We start from the raw sequence: 16,033 nt of genomic DNA on the forward strand, positions 1-16,033 counted from the left end.
GCAAATGGTGGTGAGAGGGAAAATGTGACGTGATGTCCCGTGTGGGCTCATGAAGAAAGATTACTTTGGGAACGAACACAAGTTCCCCAGGATGTGGGGGCACTTGCACGCTATAGACTCGCGTTAAGCCCTCTTACGTCCTCCGTCACACAAACACAATTAACAGTTCATTTACGGTCCTCATTCCTTGTTTTGCGTCCCCCCCCCCCCACAAAAAAAAAAAAGTTACTAAAAATGTAGCAACTGTGAAGTGACACTGATGAAAAGTGTTTTCATCATATTTTCATCAGATTTTGGTCCAATCTGACACGGATGAAGACCAAACGAATTTCATTTCCTCTAAATTTCCATCATTCCACACGGAGAAAAAAAAAAAAAAAAAAAGTCACCATCGCCAGTGACAGCCGTCAATTGTGACGAGTGACACAAGAAAGGCCGCCACATACCAGATTGCATGCTGACCCATCTGGACCTCAAATCATCACCAGCATTCTCCTACAAACGACATAGAATCTATTTACACCAATGAAAAACCTCTTATGGGTCCAAATAGCCAAATGGTTACGAATTAAAGTACTTTTTGTCAACCTTTCTGAACTGCACTCTTGAAATAAGAATCATTTTTAGAGCTCCGTCGGCGGCAAATGAGAATTATGGGCATAAATCACCTCTCATTTGACTTAGCATAAATTATTTTGATTTGTTTGGGGGTGGGAAAAAAAATCAGCTTTTGATTCATGCTCATATTTTTTGCATAAATCCTGTTTGGATTTCTCAGGGAATGAATCTGCTTTTGATTTAGTTGGTCATAAATCCGCTTGAGTTTTTTTGCCAACATAAATAAACTTTGAGCATAAAACTTCTTCATTTCAGTCGGAATAAATCTTTTTATTTCATTGCAAATATATCTTACGATTTTAATTTTGATGTATTTTTATTTAACCTTTATTTTACCAGATGATCTCACTGAAATGGAAGATAGCAGTCTGAAATTTCAGACAACAACATAAAACATCAGTTCATTAGTCAGTCGGTCTCCATAAAGTGAAGATCTTTTTTTTTTTTTTTTTTTTTTTTAAACAGCTTTGCCAAAAGTGAAAGATTCAAACAAACAAACCAAGTCAATGACATAAATAAGGCTTTATATTCATGAAAAATGAAGTCCTTCTGTCCACTTTGGACCGCTGTGGGCTCCTCCCACCAAATGTTCAGAAATCATTCTCTGCTCAACTGTCCATCAAAACGACGACATTGAGCTTCTCATGCCACCACAAGTGGCGCTCGCGTCGCTCCGGTCCAAAGTTGCTATTGAACGCATGAAGCATTAACTACATAGTGAAAAATAAAATACGCACTTATTCACTAGTTGTGGATTTCGTCTATTGCTGTTTTAATCTGGAAAATAATCCCTGTGATAAATGAGGTATTAATTGATCTCTACAATTGACTATTGCTTAAGTTGTCAGTCTGCACATTCTGGGAAATCATTTTTTCAAGCACTTTGAAACAAATCTGCTCGAAAGGATCTTTTTCAAATGAGCAAATGAGGCTTTTAAAAAGAGGCAAAGAAACATCCTTTAAAAGTTGCCCGTCTTTTTCAAGGCTATTCTGGGAAAGTGAAGCCGAGCACGACTGAGCCTTTTTTTATTTTATTTTATTTTTTTTAAGTTCAGACCTGCCAGCCGGAACAGACAACATCAACTAACACATCTTTGTACAATCAAAGAGCAGACGTAAGCCGGGAGCAAGCAAAGGTTAGCCTTGACGATGAAAAGATACCAACGATTCAGCCTCTGTATGGCATCGTCGGCATATCATAAATGCTTTACAAGCCGTAATAAAAACGTGTGTGCTGTGATATAGTACGTGATGGGACGTCTAACGTTGCGTACGGACAATTGGCAGGTGTGTTCATTTCGACAGGGTCTCTTTGGTCATAAAGCACTTTTTGATTTCTTTGAGCATAAATCCCATTTTGATTTACGTTTATTTTTATTTTGTGTTTTCATTTTCCTATGGCTGGGAGCTACACTTTGAATACATAAAATCGATGTTAGGTGGAGTTCACTAGAAATTTGAGAGCTCATGAGAATTTTTTTTTGGGTGCTCATCATTTTTTTGTGTGTGTCACGTATGACTGATTTTGATTCTTTTGGAAAACTATCTGCTCTTAATTTCTTTTGCACAAATCCAATTGAGATTCTTTTACCATACATTTGCTGTTTTGATTTCTCAGGGCATTTTTGGGGGCATAAATGCACACTTATTGCATTTGTCAAGCTTTTGATTGATTATTTTTTATAAACTCTGATTTGATTTCTTTGGGCATAAATCCACCTGGGAATTCTTAGGGCATACATCTGCTTCCATTTCTTTTGGCATAAATGCTCATTTATTTGTTTTGGCATTGTTGAATTATATTGCATGAATACAATTTTGTTTTTTTCTCATATCTTTGGTCATGCAGTTTCTTTTGATTTCTTTGGGCATAAGTTCTCCTGTTATTTATTTGTGCATATATATATATATATATATATATATATATATATATATATTTGTTTGTAATTTTTTTTTAATTATGATTTTTTTCAAAATACCTTTGGCCATCCATCCATCCAGTTGCTTATAATTTCTTTCGTATTAGATCCACTTTTGATTTGGGCATAAATCCATTTGTTATTTCGTTCTTGAATGACTCCACTATTGAATTTGTGGAGCATGAATCCACCTGTTATTGCTTGACGCCTGATTGCTGCGTTGCGGCCGAGCCTTGACGTTGGTTCTGACCTGTCGAGGGCGATGCAGCACAGGTGCATGATGGAGGCGGTGGTGAGCAGCACATCCAGCGACGTGCGCACCAGGCAGAAGGTTTGGCCGTAGATCCACTGCTGGTACACCAGGTCGATGGCGCCGAACGGCATCACCAGCAGCGACACCAGCAGGTCGGCAAAGGCCAGCGACACGATGAAGTAGTTGGTCTTGATCTTCCTGCCGCACAAAAAATGATGTCAACACAACGCTGGGATCAGGTGCGGGTCGGAGGGATCTCGTCACAAGCGGGCGCTCCGGTGATGCAACGCTGACTCATGTGGGCGGAACGCTGAGTCACGTACAATACGAGGCTGCTATGAACAAAATGCTCGCCCACATTCACCTTTTTTGTTTGTTACTCACACATGCTGCGGCTTTTTTATGAAGGCAGCAGTGGCCAAGAGCAATGTGAGATTTTATTTGTATTTTTTTAGACGTAAACAATCAAATGAAAAAGCCCTTCAATGCATGGATGAACAGACTAAAGGGCTGCTACATAAAAAAATCAAAATCACATCTTGTGAAATGAGCAATGCTTTTGTTATCTCCCCGTTGTGGTGGCATAAAAAAAAAAAGCCCAAAAAAAGCAAAAGGTACACTCCGACATGTTTTGATGAAATTATAATGCTCGTGATGTTTTTGTTTGTAACTGAACGTACAGGACGTGTCTCATTTACACTTTGCGACCGGTATTTTTTATTATTATTATTATTATTTTACACAGCTGCACTGCGTGCGTGCGTGCGTGCGTGCGTGCGTGCGTGCGTGCACGTCTCCCGGTGGACCAAGAGGCAATGAGGCAAGAAGCAGACACAAAGATGGTGTGTCATTGTTCTCCCCTTGGGGGAGTCCAGACGTTTCACACGCACCAACACGCATCCTACTTTCATCCTCACATGTGACACACACACGTGCACCTTTTTTTTGGATGGTTTTCAAGTTTGCACAACATACACACGAGGACATGAAGTGACCGCCATCTTAACATGAAGTGAGAGACAAAGACAAAATGGAGGAGGGGACAATTGATGTGACATCTTTCTCCCACAGGACGATGAGCAATCACCTCATTACGCTTGGACACACTAACGCACACGCACGCACACGGTTAATTGAAATGATTTAGAATCAGAATGCATTATTGTTGTCTTCACGTTTTGCACAAGAATTATTTTTGTATAAATGAAACCTTGAAATAAATGTTTGCTGGGTTTATCAGATTAAAATCGATTCAAATTGTAATCGTCCTGAATACAAAAATTGAGATTCCAAAAATTCAAATTCCAAACTGGCTGTCTGGTGTTACCTGAGTTGCCTGTCCTTGCAGACGGCCACCATGACCAGCAGGTTTCCCAGGATGCTCATCGTCATGACCAGAGACAGGAAGCAGATGAGCGCCATCCGCTTTGGCATGCTGTTGCTATGGAGACAACAACAACAACACAAACGGCTTCAGCAACAACTCTTTTTCTTCCCGTCAATCACGGAACCAACTGGCAAAACTGCTTTCAAACTAGTTTCAAAATGGACTTTTTTGCATGTGACCGCGTTGTTGAGCGCATTTAGGGCTTGATTGAAGGATTTCAAGCCACTATACAGGTTTGAAATGTTAGTTACCTTTTGAAATTTGGGTTTCAAAACAGGTTTCGGCTTTCAAATTTGGGTTTCATCTATTCAGGTTTCACAACAGGCTTTCATGACAAGCGAGTGAGTGAGTCACAGTCATTGAGGGTTGCAACAAGGGCTCAACTTATTAGTTTTTAGTCAGGGTTAAAATGGGATTCCAGTCTTCGGTTAGGGTTTCAAACCAGAGTTAACATAAAAAAAAAAAAAAGAGTTTGGGGTTCAACTAAGATAAGGTTTTCAAATAAGAGAGTGTTTTGATTAAGTGCCGCAAATTGCTTCAAATAAAGATCAGGTTTTGAATTGGGGTTTCAAAATTAGGGTTTAAAACTAGAGGTTAGAAATGCAAAGTGGTGTTTCAAGCCAGAGTTCGGGCTTTCAAAAAGAGAAGTTAGGTTGCCAAGGCAGGATTCGGGCTTTAAACACGGCCCAACTTCATGTGTTTCATGTCTGCAGGTGAAACCGATATGAAACCAGTTTGAATACGTACTTCAAAAGAGAATTCAGACACTTCGCAGGCGGTAATAATGAGCTCATAAGTCTCGTTAGGCAACAAATTGCAGATGAAAGTTGTCATGTTTTGTCATGGCGCCAATCAAAGCGAACGTAATCCTCGTTAGTGCGGGTGCCACGTGATGTTCGTTGAGCCTCGCTTGGGTCGGAAAGTCGAGCGCGAGTTGGGGCCTCCGACCTGCGGCGCGTTCGTCACGTCAAACATCTCAAAAGTAAAAAAAAATAATTGAATTGCTTCCTGCTGCCACCGAGTTTTAGCAAAAACGAACGAGTTGCTCGATTTACTTCTTTAATGCTGCAAAATCTCTGACGCTTGCAAATGTCCTGTGTCAGCACTTTTGTTGTTGTTGTTGTTGCTGCTGACTCAGCAGAACGGTTGTCATTGAAGGTCAACTTAAAAGGAATGTTGGCTGTTGTTTTTTTTTCAAATTTAAGGGAAAGCCAGTAAAAGTATGGTTTCAAGATGATGTTAAGGTTTCAAAGTAGGGTTCCAAGCCAGGTTGCGGGTTTTAGATTAGAGTTGTAAGCAAGAGTTAAGGTTTCAAAGTGGTGAATGTATTCTGCTGTGTTAAAAATGCAACTTTTGCCAATCGTGTTAAGTGGCACACGCGGAATCCCAAATTGTGGACAAAGGCCGTGCGGAATGCGGGTGTTCTCTCCCACTGGGCAAACACACACAGCCGCCTTTGTCAGGCTTGGCAGCGTCCGCGCGGGTATCAAACACCATCCCAGATGAAAAGTGTCCGAGTCTGCGAGCGCGTCATGACGCCCGACGAGGCACAATCGTTACACAGAATGCAAACGATGCACTTAGTGGCACTTTGGAGAATAAAAACAAACGGATAATAATTACTGAGCTAGCATGAAAGATGCTCACTTGTTGCTAGGCGGAATTTCCTGATGCCCGGCAAACAAAATAGGACTCGAAATGGTTTCTTTCCAAGGTAACGTAGGGCAGAGAGCGACAGGAAAGGAAAATGAGGAGAAAAAGTCAGCGTTTAAAGCCTGTCTTTAAGGTTTTAAAGTAAAGAGTGAAGATTGTGTTGAGGTTTTAAATTTGGGTTTCAATTTAGGGATATTAAGGGTCACAGTTTCAAATGCCGGTTTCAAGCTAGAATTTGGGCATTAAAGTCGGGATGTTTGATACCACTTTATTTCAGACAATCAAAAAGAAACAAAAACCTTTCCCTGGCCTTATATTAAGAGCCTACGAGCTGTATATGTCTAATGTGAACGTATATGTTGAGTTTATACAGCAAGGGGAGATGGGAGGTGTCATGGCCTCCCTGTGGCTTCAATGGCTTGCATGGTCGTGTCCGGGCGATCGGCTATCCAGTAATATATACAGGTCAGTGAGTTTGAAACATGGTCCATCATCATGTATAAAAGCCAAAATAAGACGACTTTTGATGACATTAGCTTCAAGGCTGGAGAAGATGCTTTCATTTCAACTAAAAAAAAGTCCGATTAGAAATAATGACATTCCTTTGAATAATATTAGCCGCCATCCATCCCATGTCGTGAAAATGAACATTATTATCATCTTGGTCATAATTGCGCAGCTCATCATCGCCGCAGGTCAATGAATACAATTCCAAAAATGAGAATCATAATCCATGCGGATCTGTAATAAAGCTCCGTTGAAATCGTCGGAGAGTGATTGACAGCTGTGAGAACACGCTTGTGCCTCCACATTGTCAGATTAACATCAAATCATTTTCATGCCGTGATAAGAACAAGTTATTACTATCGTTGTCATCATTTCCACCTCAAGCCATGAGCAGTTATCCCAAATTGGAATGACTACGAAACACGATCATGTCAAAGCCTCAAAGGTAAGAAGAGATTTCAAGATTTCCAGTGGGCTTACAAACCAAGTCTTGAAACATCATTTATGAACTTTAATTGGGCTTTTTAAACCAGATTTAAGGTTTTCAACATAATATAAAGTGCATATAATCAGCCTATTTTGGTGTCTCACTATAGATGAATGAAAAGTTGCCCCCCCCCCCTTTTTAAGGAACGGCCACGTTCGCCACTCGTCATCTTGCTCGCCTTCCCATTCATTAAAACACACCAGCCAGCGAGCCAGCGAGCCAGCGAGCGTGAGCGTGTGCCGCCTTGTCAATGAGATGATCAACACACTCGCGCTGGCTGCATCGGAATTCCGCGGAGAGAGAAGAAACTCCAGGCGGTGTTTCGCTCAGAGCAGATTGTCAGCACGCATTAATGTGATGATTTTTTTTTTTTTTTTTTTTTTTTATGCCGACACGTCATGTGAACCGTTTGCAACAGCGGAAGAGCACATAACGTTTTTCATTTGCAGCTATAAGAAAACATCAACTTTTTGTGCACCAACAATTACTTTGTTTGTTTTTTTAAGTGAGGGTGTCACTTTCTGGCAAGGCAAAATTTTGCCTTTTTGCGACCCAAAAAGCCCAAAACACATTTTTTTGTTTGTTTGTTTTTTACCCAACCGAATGTGTTGCTGTGGTTCGGTTGTCACAGCAACCCAAAAACACATCATGAAGTGAAAATAAATGTCGCCCTTCAAATCATTCCATGGCGCAATCATCCACAATCAAGCAAATCAATCACATACTATTTACGAGCGTCTTGGATTTAATGGAACAAAGCCGCGGCATGTTTTTTTTTCTGCGCTTTCATGCGGAAAATGGCAAAGAAAATAGCAGTCGAGCTCGCTAATTTCATGTCTCTGACAATCAATGATTTAAAGAACACTTGTTAGATTTGATGGGTAAAATTGTACTTTAAAATGAAAGTCGTATCAAGCAGTGGAAGGTAGAAATCAAAGGAAGGCTTCAAGGGATGGTTAACGTTTTTCAGTTTCTCCTTCCTTCCATCCATGTTTCAAGGTTTGGCTTTCAAATTGGGGTTTCTAATCCGTGTTAGGATTCCTTTTGTGCTTCCTTCCATCCTTCTTAATTTGGTCACTTGCTGTCAACTGAAGATGACGTCTGCTGAGGACGCAGGAAACGACCAATCGTGGCTCAGTTTGCTGACCAAACCCAGAAAGTTCCAAACGGCACTAAAAAGGACGAAGTTGCACTGGACCAAGCCGAGTTACAACATTTTACTGTAGTTTGGCAAATGATTAAACCTACCGCTGCTATGCTTTGTGTTGAGCGTTGGCAGCTTAACGATGCATTCAGATGAACGGATGACGGAAAGATGACGTTTCTTTCGCCAAGTATGGCGGATTTATTGCGGAGCTCACACAAGCACGTCTGCTTTCAACAGCCGTCAGGATAACGCCAAAGTAAAAGAAAGATCAAAGAAAAGTGTTTGAGCGCCTCACAGTGGCACACGCGCAACATTACACACGAGTACATACTTGTCGTAACGACCTTATTTACCTGCCGGTTGAGTACAAGCACCTGTCGCTAATGCCAAACTGTGGCAGGGTTTTGACTTTCTGGACCTCCCATCCCATCGCTGCCCATTTGTCGAGTATAAGTGGTTTTAAAACTGGTTTGCCATCGGACGAAATCCATGCAAGAAGTTTCACTTCTGAAATGATCAGATGGACTCCAAAATGGCTGCTTGAAACCAAAATGTCTGACATCGTGTGGAATTCACAACAAGGCTTGTTGAGACTTTCTTGTGGTTCTTCATATGATTTCTACGCCTGCCAAATTCCATGTTGCTAAGCCAAAGTGGCTTCGGGGGCAGAATTTCTTCTTAAAAACTGGGGAGAAATAATAAGGGAGAAGCGAAACAATTTGAAGAGGGCCTTGGCACCTTATGATGCCCCGTCTGAGTCAACACACAACTTTCCCGTCGGGAGCAATCATTCGGAAAAGACCCAAGGCGGTCGCGCAGGGAGAAGGTAAACATGGTGGAAAAAAGCGGAAAGACGACAAACTGGCAGAGGAAGAGAAAGCGCTAATATGTTCTTTGCTACTTTTTGCTACTTTTCTCGTCACTCAACTCGTTAGAATCGTTTTACTTGCAAGTATCACGCTTCTCATTGCTCAGGCATACAAACAGCCACAGTGTGAATTGTACTGGAATTACAGATTTAAGAAGGGTTTGAAGCATGTGTTAGGGTTGCCAATACAGGTTAACTTTCCAATTGGGGTTTTAGATAGGGTCAGGGTTTTAAACAAAAGGTTAGTTGTTGAGAATATGTTTTAAGACAAGTGAGAGACACGTTTTTTTTATATATATATAGTTTAAAATTATTATTAAGGTTTCAAATTAGGATTTCAAGCATGGGTTACAATTTCAAACAAGGGTTAGGTTTTCATGTTGGGATTTTAAAATCAACCTGGGTTATAATTTAAAACAAGGATTAAGTTTCCAAAGGAGCATTTCAGTCAAGGATGAGGGTTTTTTAAATTAGGGTTTGAAGCTGCATTAGGGTTTCAAATAGCACTTTCAAGCCAAGGCTGCAGTTTCACTAAGTGTTTCAAATTAGGGATTTGAAGTGGAGGTTCACTGTATCATTTCAAATTAGGGTTTTAAACTCGAGTTAAGGTTTCAAGTTAAGGTTTTGAGCCATGCTTAGTGGGTTCCACACCAGAGTTAGGGTTTTAAAGCAGGGTTTAAGTTTAGAGGTGAAAGCGTTCATTCTTCTTCACTTTGAAGACTGACAACGTGTCTTCGTCACATTTTCTTTTTTTTCTCCCTCTCATCATCATCATGCTGAATTGAACGTGAGCCAGGGCGCTCAGCGAAGAAATAAATAAACAAATAAATACATAAATAAATACATAAATGACTCTTCCATAATTGCCAGCTGTCTTTTAAGCAAAACAAGCTGCAGGCAGAAGGATGTTCTGCAAAGTGCACCAAAAAGAAAAAAAGAAAAGAAAAGAAATGAAATAATAATAATAATAATAATGCTTGTTGTCCATTAAAGCACGCAGCCTGAGGTCAACACGACAGCAGTGTGAACATGAAAACATCACAGCACACATTTAATCATACGCAATAAGTTATTAGTTTTTTGAATGAAAACAGTTATGGTGGATAATCAACTTTTTTTTTTTTATCTGATAAAATAAACAGCGTGCTAATCCACTCAGACCAAAAATGGGGGTTCGATATCAAGCGAAAACTCAGATGGACAGAATTGCTCTGATCCCTTGTCACATCTGGTCACTTGTTGCTAGGCAGAATAGATAGGAAAGTCAAAACTTCCCAGTAGGCCAATGAAAATATGTTTGCATAGCTCATGTTACTTCTTCAATATGTGTGCCATCGTGTCACAAATTGTCACCTGATACTACAGAACCTGCAGGCATTAATCTTCTCATTGTTCCTCCCACGCCGACAGACGCCAGAGTTACCATCTTGCATATGCGGGTCACAGATGGGATCGGAAAAACCTCGTTTCTTCTGCCTACGGGCTTTTAGATCACCCATTGGAATCTTAGCTATGTAATTGATCCGTGTAGGACTGCAAGCATGAAACTTTGCAGTGAGCTGAGACTCCGCTCACACCATAAGATTATTCATAGCCTCCATGAGATTCACATTTAAATCAAATCAAATCGTTGAAAAGTGGAAGCCTCAGCTTGTAAACTGTGAGATGGCGATGACTCAAATGACATATATTGTACAACAAACCTCACCATTAAACGCAGGTTGTAAAAAACTAACAAAAAGGCTCACATTTGTGTCGACGTGTGCGTGTGTATTTTTGGACGTGGACTCACGTGTCACTGAAAAGCTCCTCCATCGCCGGCATGTGGCCTGAAGGCCTGATGCTCATGTGACCATAAATACTGAGAAGCCCTGCAAATACAACAACTCCATTAACACCATCATCATCATCAGCTCAATTACATCCCATTATCGTTTTTTTCATGACAGACAAACAAAACGCAAATGTGACATTTAACATGGACGCGGCGCTCAGCTGATGGAGCCGGATTAAACGCACGATTTAGTCACCGCAAATTAGCTGTCGGTTCTTTTAACCGAATCTGGCACGGTTAATGAAGTGACGCTCGCTATGAAGCAACCGCTGAACATTTTGTCTTCTCATGTCATGCAAAAACAAATGTATTCATATTGTTTCCGCGCCAAGCTACAAGAGGGACACATTTGGATCAAGTGCACTCATTTAAGGAGCCAACCACAACACAGCATATAGAAAAGAGCCGTCTTAAGTATGGTGGGGGATTGTGGGGGTCCAGAAGCAACTCAAATTCTAGTTTTAAAATCTACACTTCACAAAACAGAACACACAGTAGCAATTGGCCTTTCCAAGCATTCATGACCCTCAAGACGGGTTGAGGAACGACTCACTACGATCTCTGGCGATGACCCTAAAATGGCTGCCTCAAACCAAATGGCCGCCTTTCTGTGCCTTTTCAGGCTTCTTGAGATTTTCGGCGAGCAAATTCTCAGGAGATTTCTGGGGGCACGACTGAGCCAATTTTGCCAGAATTCTTGTCAAATTCAACACCAAATGAATGGATCTTGTTTTTGTGTAAACAAAAAAAAAACAAAAAAAAAAGGGCTCCCACAAGGTTGGAAGCATAAAATGAGGACATTGATTGATTGAGTAAGCGCAGCATCCCAATATGTGTTTGAATAGCCGATACTTGGAAGGTTTTTTTTTCTTTTTTTCCCAGTACTATAGCCGAGTTAATAAAAAAGTAATGAGCTGGTCATTGTGTTTGGGTCGTGGGTTCATGGATCCACTTCACACATTCCCAACCAATTAGCTCTTAATGTGTTCCCAGAATGCAACACAAGCACAGTAAAAGCTAAAGGCCAGCTGGCGGCCAAACGTTGTTGAAATGATTATTTTATGAGACTTTCCCTGCTCATTGGCAGACATTTGACTTGAAATGTGCTTTCATGACAGAGAGAATAAACAGCCTTCAGCTTTGTTTGGACCAACTGTCTCGTCACGTCACATATAATTCATTTTTATACTATCAGCTATTAGCTTCAGACAAGTAGAATGAACGAAGAATCTTGTGCAACATTTTTGTACCAACATTTTTGTCGAGGGACGTCGTTAAATTGTGAAACAGCGTTTTTGTCATTGTGACGGAAGATGGCGGAGACGTTTGATGAGTCATAGAACATGAAATTCAAACAACACCACAAACTTTGTAACATGAAATTTGTTAGGCATACAAAAACATTCTTCACAGCCTTTACTTAAATTCTTCTTAAAGAGGAAGTCAACTTTAATCATTTCATGACAATATTACGTTGTGTCTGACCTCACTAATCTAAACATGACATTCTGATTAATATTACATTTTGTGGGAATTATGAAGCAAAATCCAGAGCTCACATGCTTTCTGAAGCTGAGCTGTGATTGGTTGCTACCTGACACCTGAGCAACTGTGATGTCATTTTCACTCGACGGCATGTGACAAAATGGCCGTCTACAGATGTTGATTCAAAACTGCTGGATTTTACTGCTTAGCTCATATTCCACAAACACAATATTAACCAGAAAAACCTTATTTAGACTAGTGGGGCTGCATAGAACATATTATTGGCAAGAATTTATTTTTATTTTTTTGACTTCCCCTTCCGATTGCCATTTAAGATATTACAATATAATCATAGACGTAACCTTGGTCGTGACCAGGCTGCATGTCCAAATGTCATCCATCCATCCATCCACTTTCTTGACCGCTTATTCCTCACGAGGGTCGCGAGGAGTGCTGGAGCCTATCTCAGCTGGCTCTGGGCAGTAGGCGGGGGACACCCTGGACTGGTCGCCAGCCAATCGCAGGTCCAAATGTCAAACTATTTTTTTAAATTTTATTTTTGCAGGAAGCAGACAGTGAAGTGAGGCTGGAGGAGGATGATAATCATGATTGAATAAAACTCCCCCTGAGAAAGCACATGATGTAACCGGTCAATAATTCGACGGTTCAAGTGAGCTCGCGCCATCAATCTTTTGTGTTTGGCGTCTCTCTGCTGCCCATATAATCATATGCAGCCGCTTTAGTGCTTGTTTATAGACAATTTCATGTCTGACTTGGAAGAGAATTTATAGTCCCAGCAAAGTCATCACTGCAAACTTAGAAAGAATAAAACTGCTGGCATGCTCTGCCCAAAAGCAAGAATGACCGCTCAAGTATACAACCTTCAAATATGGTCGTAGTTGGATGAAATCTCAAATGACCCTCAACTGCCTGCTTCAAACTAAAATGGCAAACTTGCAAATAATTGCAGCTTGGCTGTCATCCTCAGCCCACACACAATAACGAAAACTCCATTTCTTTACCATTTCGTGTTGTCCTGTTCAAATTTGACCATGTTTGGAAGAATGCCAAATGGGCAAAATGATCCTAAAATAGCGTCCATGAACAATAACAGACTGGCTGAGGTTTTTGGGGCAGGACTTCTCAAGGCTTTCCTATGCGGTAGGTTTACTCATGAGCAACATGCCCACCACATTTCATGTTGCCAAGTGAAAATGGCTTCGGGGGCTAAATGTTGATCACATTCCAGGAGAAGAGTCGTCATATTTGACTGCCGTCTTCCACCTACACACCAACGTCCACCACCAAAATTCAAATACTTTGCACGTTCATGTTGTCCGACTGTCTTTTATCACAAGTACTGGACAAAATCTTAAGAGCAAATTTGTCTTTGAATCATCTATAAGAATGTCAAAAATAACCCAACATATTTCATGTTGAATTTTCGGAATACTGACAAACCCCCCATTACATTTTAAAGCGGGCTAAAACCAGTATTAAAACTATTAGAATGGGAATTGGAAAGGTCAAACGATAAGATGGAAGAATAAGGAAGCTGCACTTAAGAAAGCAGTGCTTCATAAAATTTGGGTTTATCACTCCAGGCAGTTTTTTTTTTTTTTTAGCGCACGAAGCACGCTCCATGCAATACATGGCGACAGGATGGCAAGTGAGGCAATGAGGCCTTCTGGAATTGTTTTCTGGAGTACAATCAAAGCTGAATATCCAGTGATGCATAGACCCAAACCCGAACGCCTCGAAAAGAAAAGCAGCAACAACAAATATTCGACCAAGCGATGGCTCGTAACGCTGAAAACGTGGAAGTTGGTGCACGCAGACTCGAGGCCTAATTACAATCGCACAATTGATACACTTGATACACGGTATTCTCAAAGCAAGTGCAGAGGTGGTCTGTTGTGCGAGTTAAGTCTCAATCAGGCCAGTCCATTCGTGTGCGAGAGGACTGAAAAGGACTGGAGGTGTGATCCGGCCTCCTCTAGTAATTAGCGGGTAAATTAAAGTGGAAACTTCATGAAGAAGTGCTCATGCTCGTGCGCTGGTGCGGTAAAAGTGTCGAACAAGAACAAGAAGAAGAAGAAGAAGAAGAAGGACAAGGAGGCTCACAAATCTGTCCTCTGTGTCTCCCAGCTGGCCAAGTAGCCAACTGGCAGCCACTTTTGATGACTGCTGTCAAACAAAGCAACGACTCTCATCTGTGGCCTTCCACTCAAGGCCAAACGGACCACAAATAATCTGTGACTGTACTTGACTTGGATTCTGTAAAGTCAATTCAGAGATTTGTTTCTATACACGATTGCTGAAAATTAACAAAGACTGACAACTATCAGTTATGGCGCTACAATGTCCCTGATTATTATTATTATTATTATTATTATTTTTTTTGCATGACTAAGTCCCACCGACTATTGTGATTGTGTTTTGGGTTATTGGGCCATATGTGACCATTATAGTGTTGATGTTAAGTCCTATATTTGTAGTTGCTACTCAGTTATGTCCCCTGTGATGATGACGGTTTCAGAGCTATGCAGTTGCTATGTCCCTCGTGAGGAAGTTGTCAGTGATATGTAGTAGCTATGTCCCTTGTGATGATAAAGTTGTCAGTTGCTACGCAGTTTCTATGTTGCTGTAATTGTCACTCTTTGGTTGTGTATTTTAGGTTCTGTATTTCTGACTCTTATTTTGTCAGATAGGCCTTTATTCTGTCATATACAATTGTGCATTGCCCTCGCAAACATCAAAGTTCCTTGGCCGAGGTTTCTCTCACAACGTTGAGGTTTCCCATCCCTACTCTTCCGTGCAAGCATTTCTGTCACGCAAGCTGTGATTGCACATGTTCTGCATCCAGTTTCTTTCGTTGAGGCCACCTGAATCCAAGTCTGCTCTCTGTTGTTACTTTGTATTTTTGGATATGAAGACCGTCTGTTTCCCAACTGCTGTCTGCGTTTGGGTCTCGATTTCCACATCTTACGCCTGTGACGCCTGCCCCACCATATAGAAGAGCTTCAACACCTTCATTCGCAATTGTGACATTCAGTTAACCGGGTTGCCATGTCTGACATCTGCACCCCAACAATACAGCACCTCATTTTCAGGCACGAGTGTGCACACGTCATAGAGAGAAGATGGAAGAGGGAGAAAATGACTATTTCCCCCCCCCAAGTCTGACTAAACAGTCAGCGTGTGGACATCGGCTTTGGGATGTCTTTGACGCTTTCACTGTGGAAAGTCCTGCAACCCAGCGGAAACTTTTACTGAATAGATTTTTGCAATACAAACTTCTAGTGATGTGCAAACGATGCTTAGACAAAGTAGAATCTATTTTTCCAGCTCGTAGAAGTGGAATTTGATTGACAGTTGAGTGAAACGTTGTCAGTGGACACGCCCGCATTGTCAGAGATTTTTCATGAATTCAAAGCCTCATTTTGATATACGTGGTGATTATGTCAATTTCACTGGTTGTTAACAACTCTCTTCTCTGAGGTGTGTCAAATTTGAAAGATTTGTGTTTATTTCTACCGAGTTAATTCAGAACAACATCTATCAATCACCCGTTCGCCAACAACTCCACTGACTTCTAATAAAATGCCACATTGTCTATAAAATTCTTCTCCACCCGTTCAAGGCCGTTCATAGTTTCATAACTGGCTCCACATCAACAATCACGCTTGAGTTGTACGGTGACCTTGAGTGGCTTAAAGCACATTATTATTATTATTATTATTATTATTATTATTATTATTATAGTTTGCGTGCCACCTCTGTCTACTGAAGAGCCCTTAAAATGGGGACAAAAGAGGGTAAAGGCAGGCGTGATGAAGGCTTTGGTGGGAGCTGCTGGCCCCGGGCCGACACGG

At 41.0% G+C, this 16,033-nt stretch overlaps 1 protein-coding gene across 5 annotated transcripts in view; it reads right to left on the reverse strand.

Annotated features, from left to right (window-relative positions):
- The window catches only part of htr4 (5-hydroxytryptamine receptor 4), a 44,929-nt gene that overhangs the window by 13,196 nt on the left and 15,700 nt on the right, over positions 1 to 16,033 (reverse strand). For 4 of the 5 annotated variants that reach the window (XM_077532500.1, XM_077532498.1, XM_077532497.1 and 1 more), the window contains exons 2-4: positions 10,632 to 10,710; positions 4,118 to 4,231; positions 2,788 to 2,988 (exon numbers count right to left, since the gene is read on the reverse strand). In XM_077532500.1, the coding sequence (XP_077388626.1) occupies positions 2,788 to 2,988; positions 4,118 to 4,231; positions 10,632 to 10,687 (371 nt within the window). In that variant the 5' untranslated portion in view covers positions 10,688 to 10,710. Of the gene's footprint in view, positions 1 to 2,787; positions 2,989 to 4,117; positions 4,232 to 8,072; positions 8,211 to 10,631; positions 10,711 to 16,033 lie in introns of those variants that run through there. The other variant, XM_077532501.1, reaches the window with a different exon arrangement.

This window comes from Festucalex cinctus, chromosome 9 (assembly GCF_051991245.1).
Source record: "Festucalex cinctus isolate MCC-2025b chromosome 9, RoL_Fcin_1.0, whole genome shotgun sequence".
Taxonomy (NCBI): domain Eukaryota; kingdom Metazoa; phylum Chordata; class Actinopteri; order Syngnathiformes; family Syngnathidae; genus Festucalex; species Festucalex cinctus.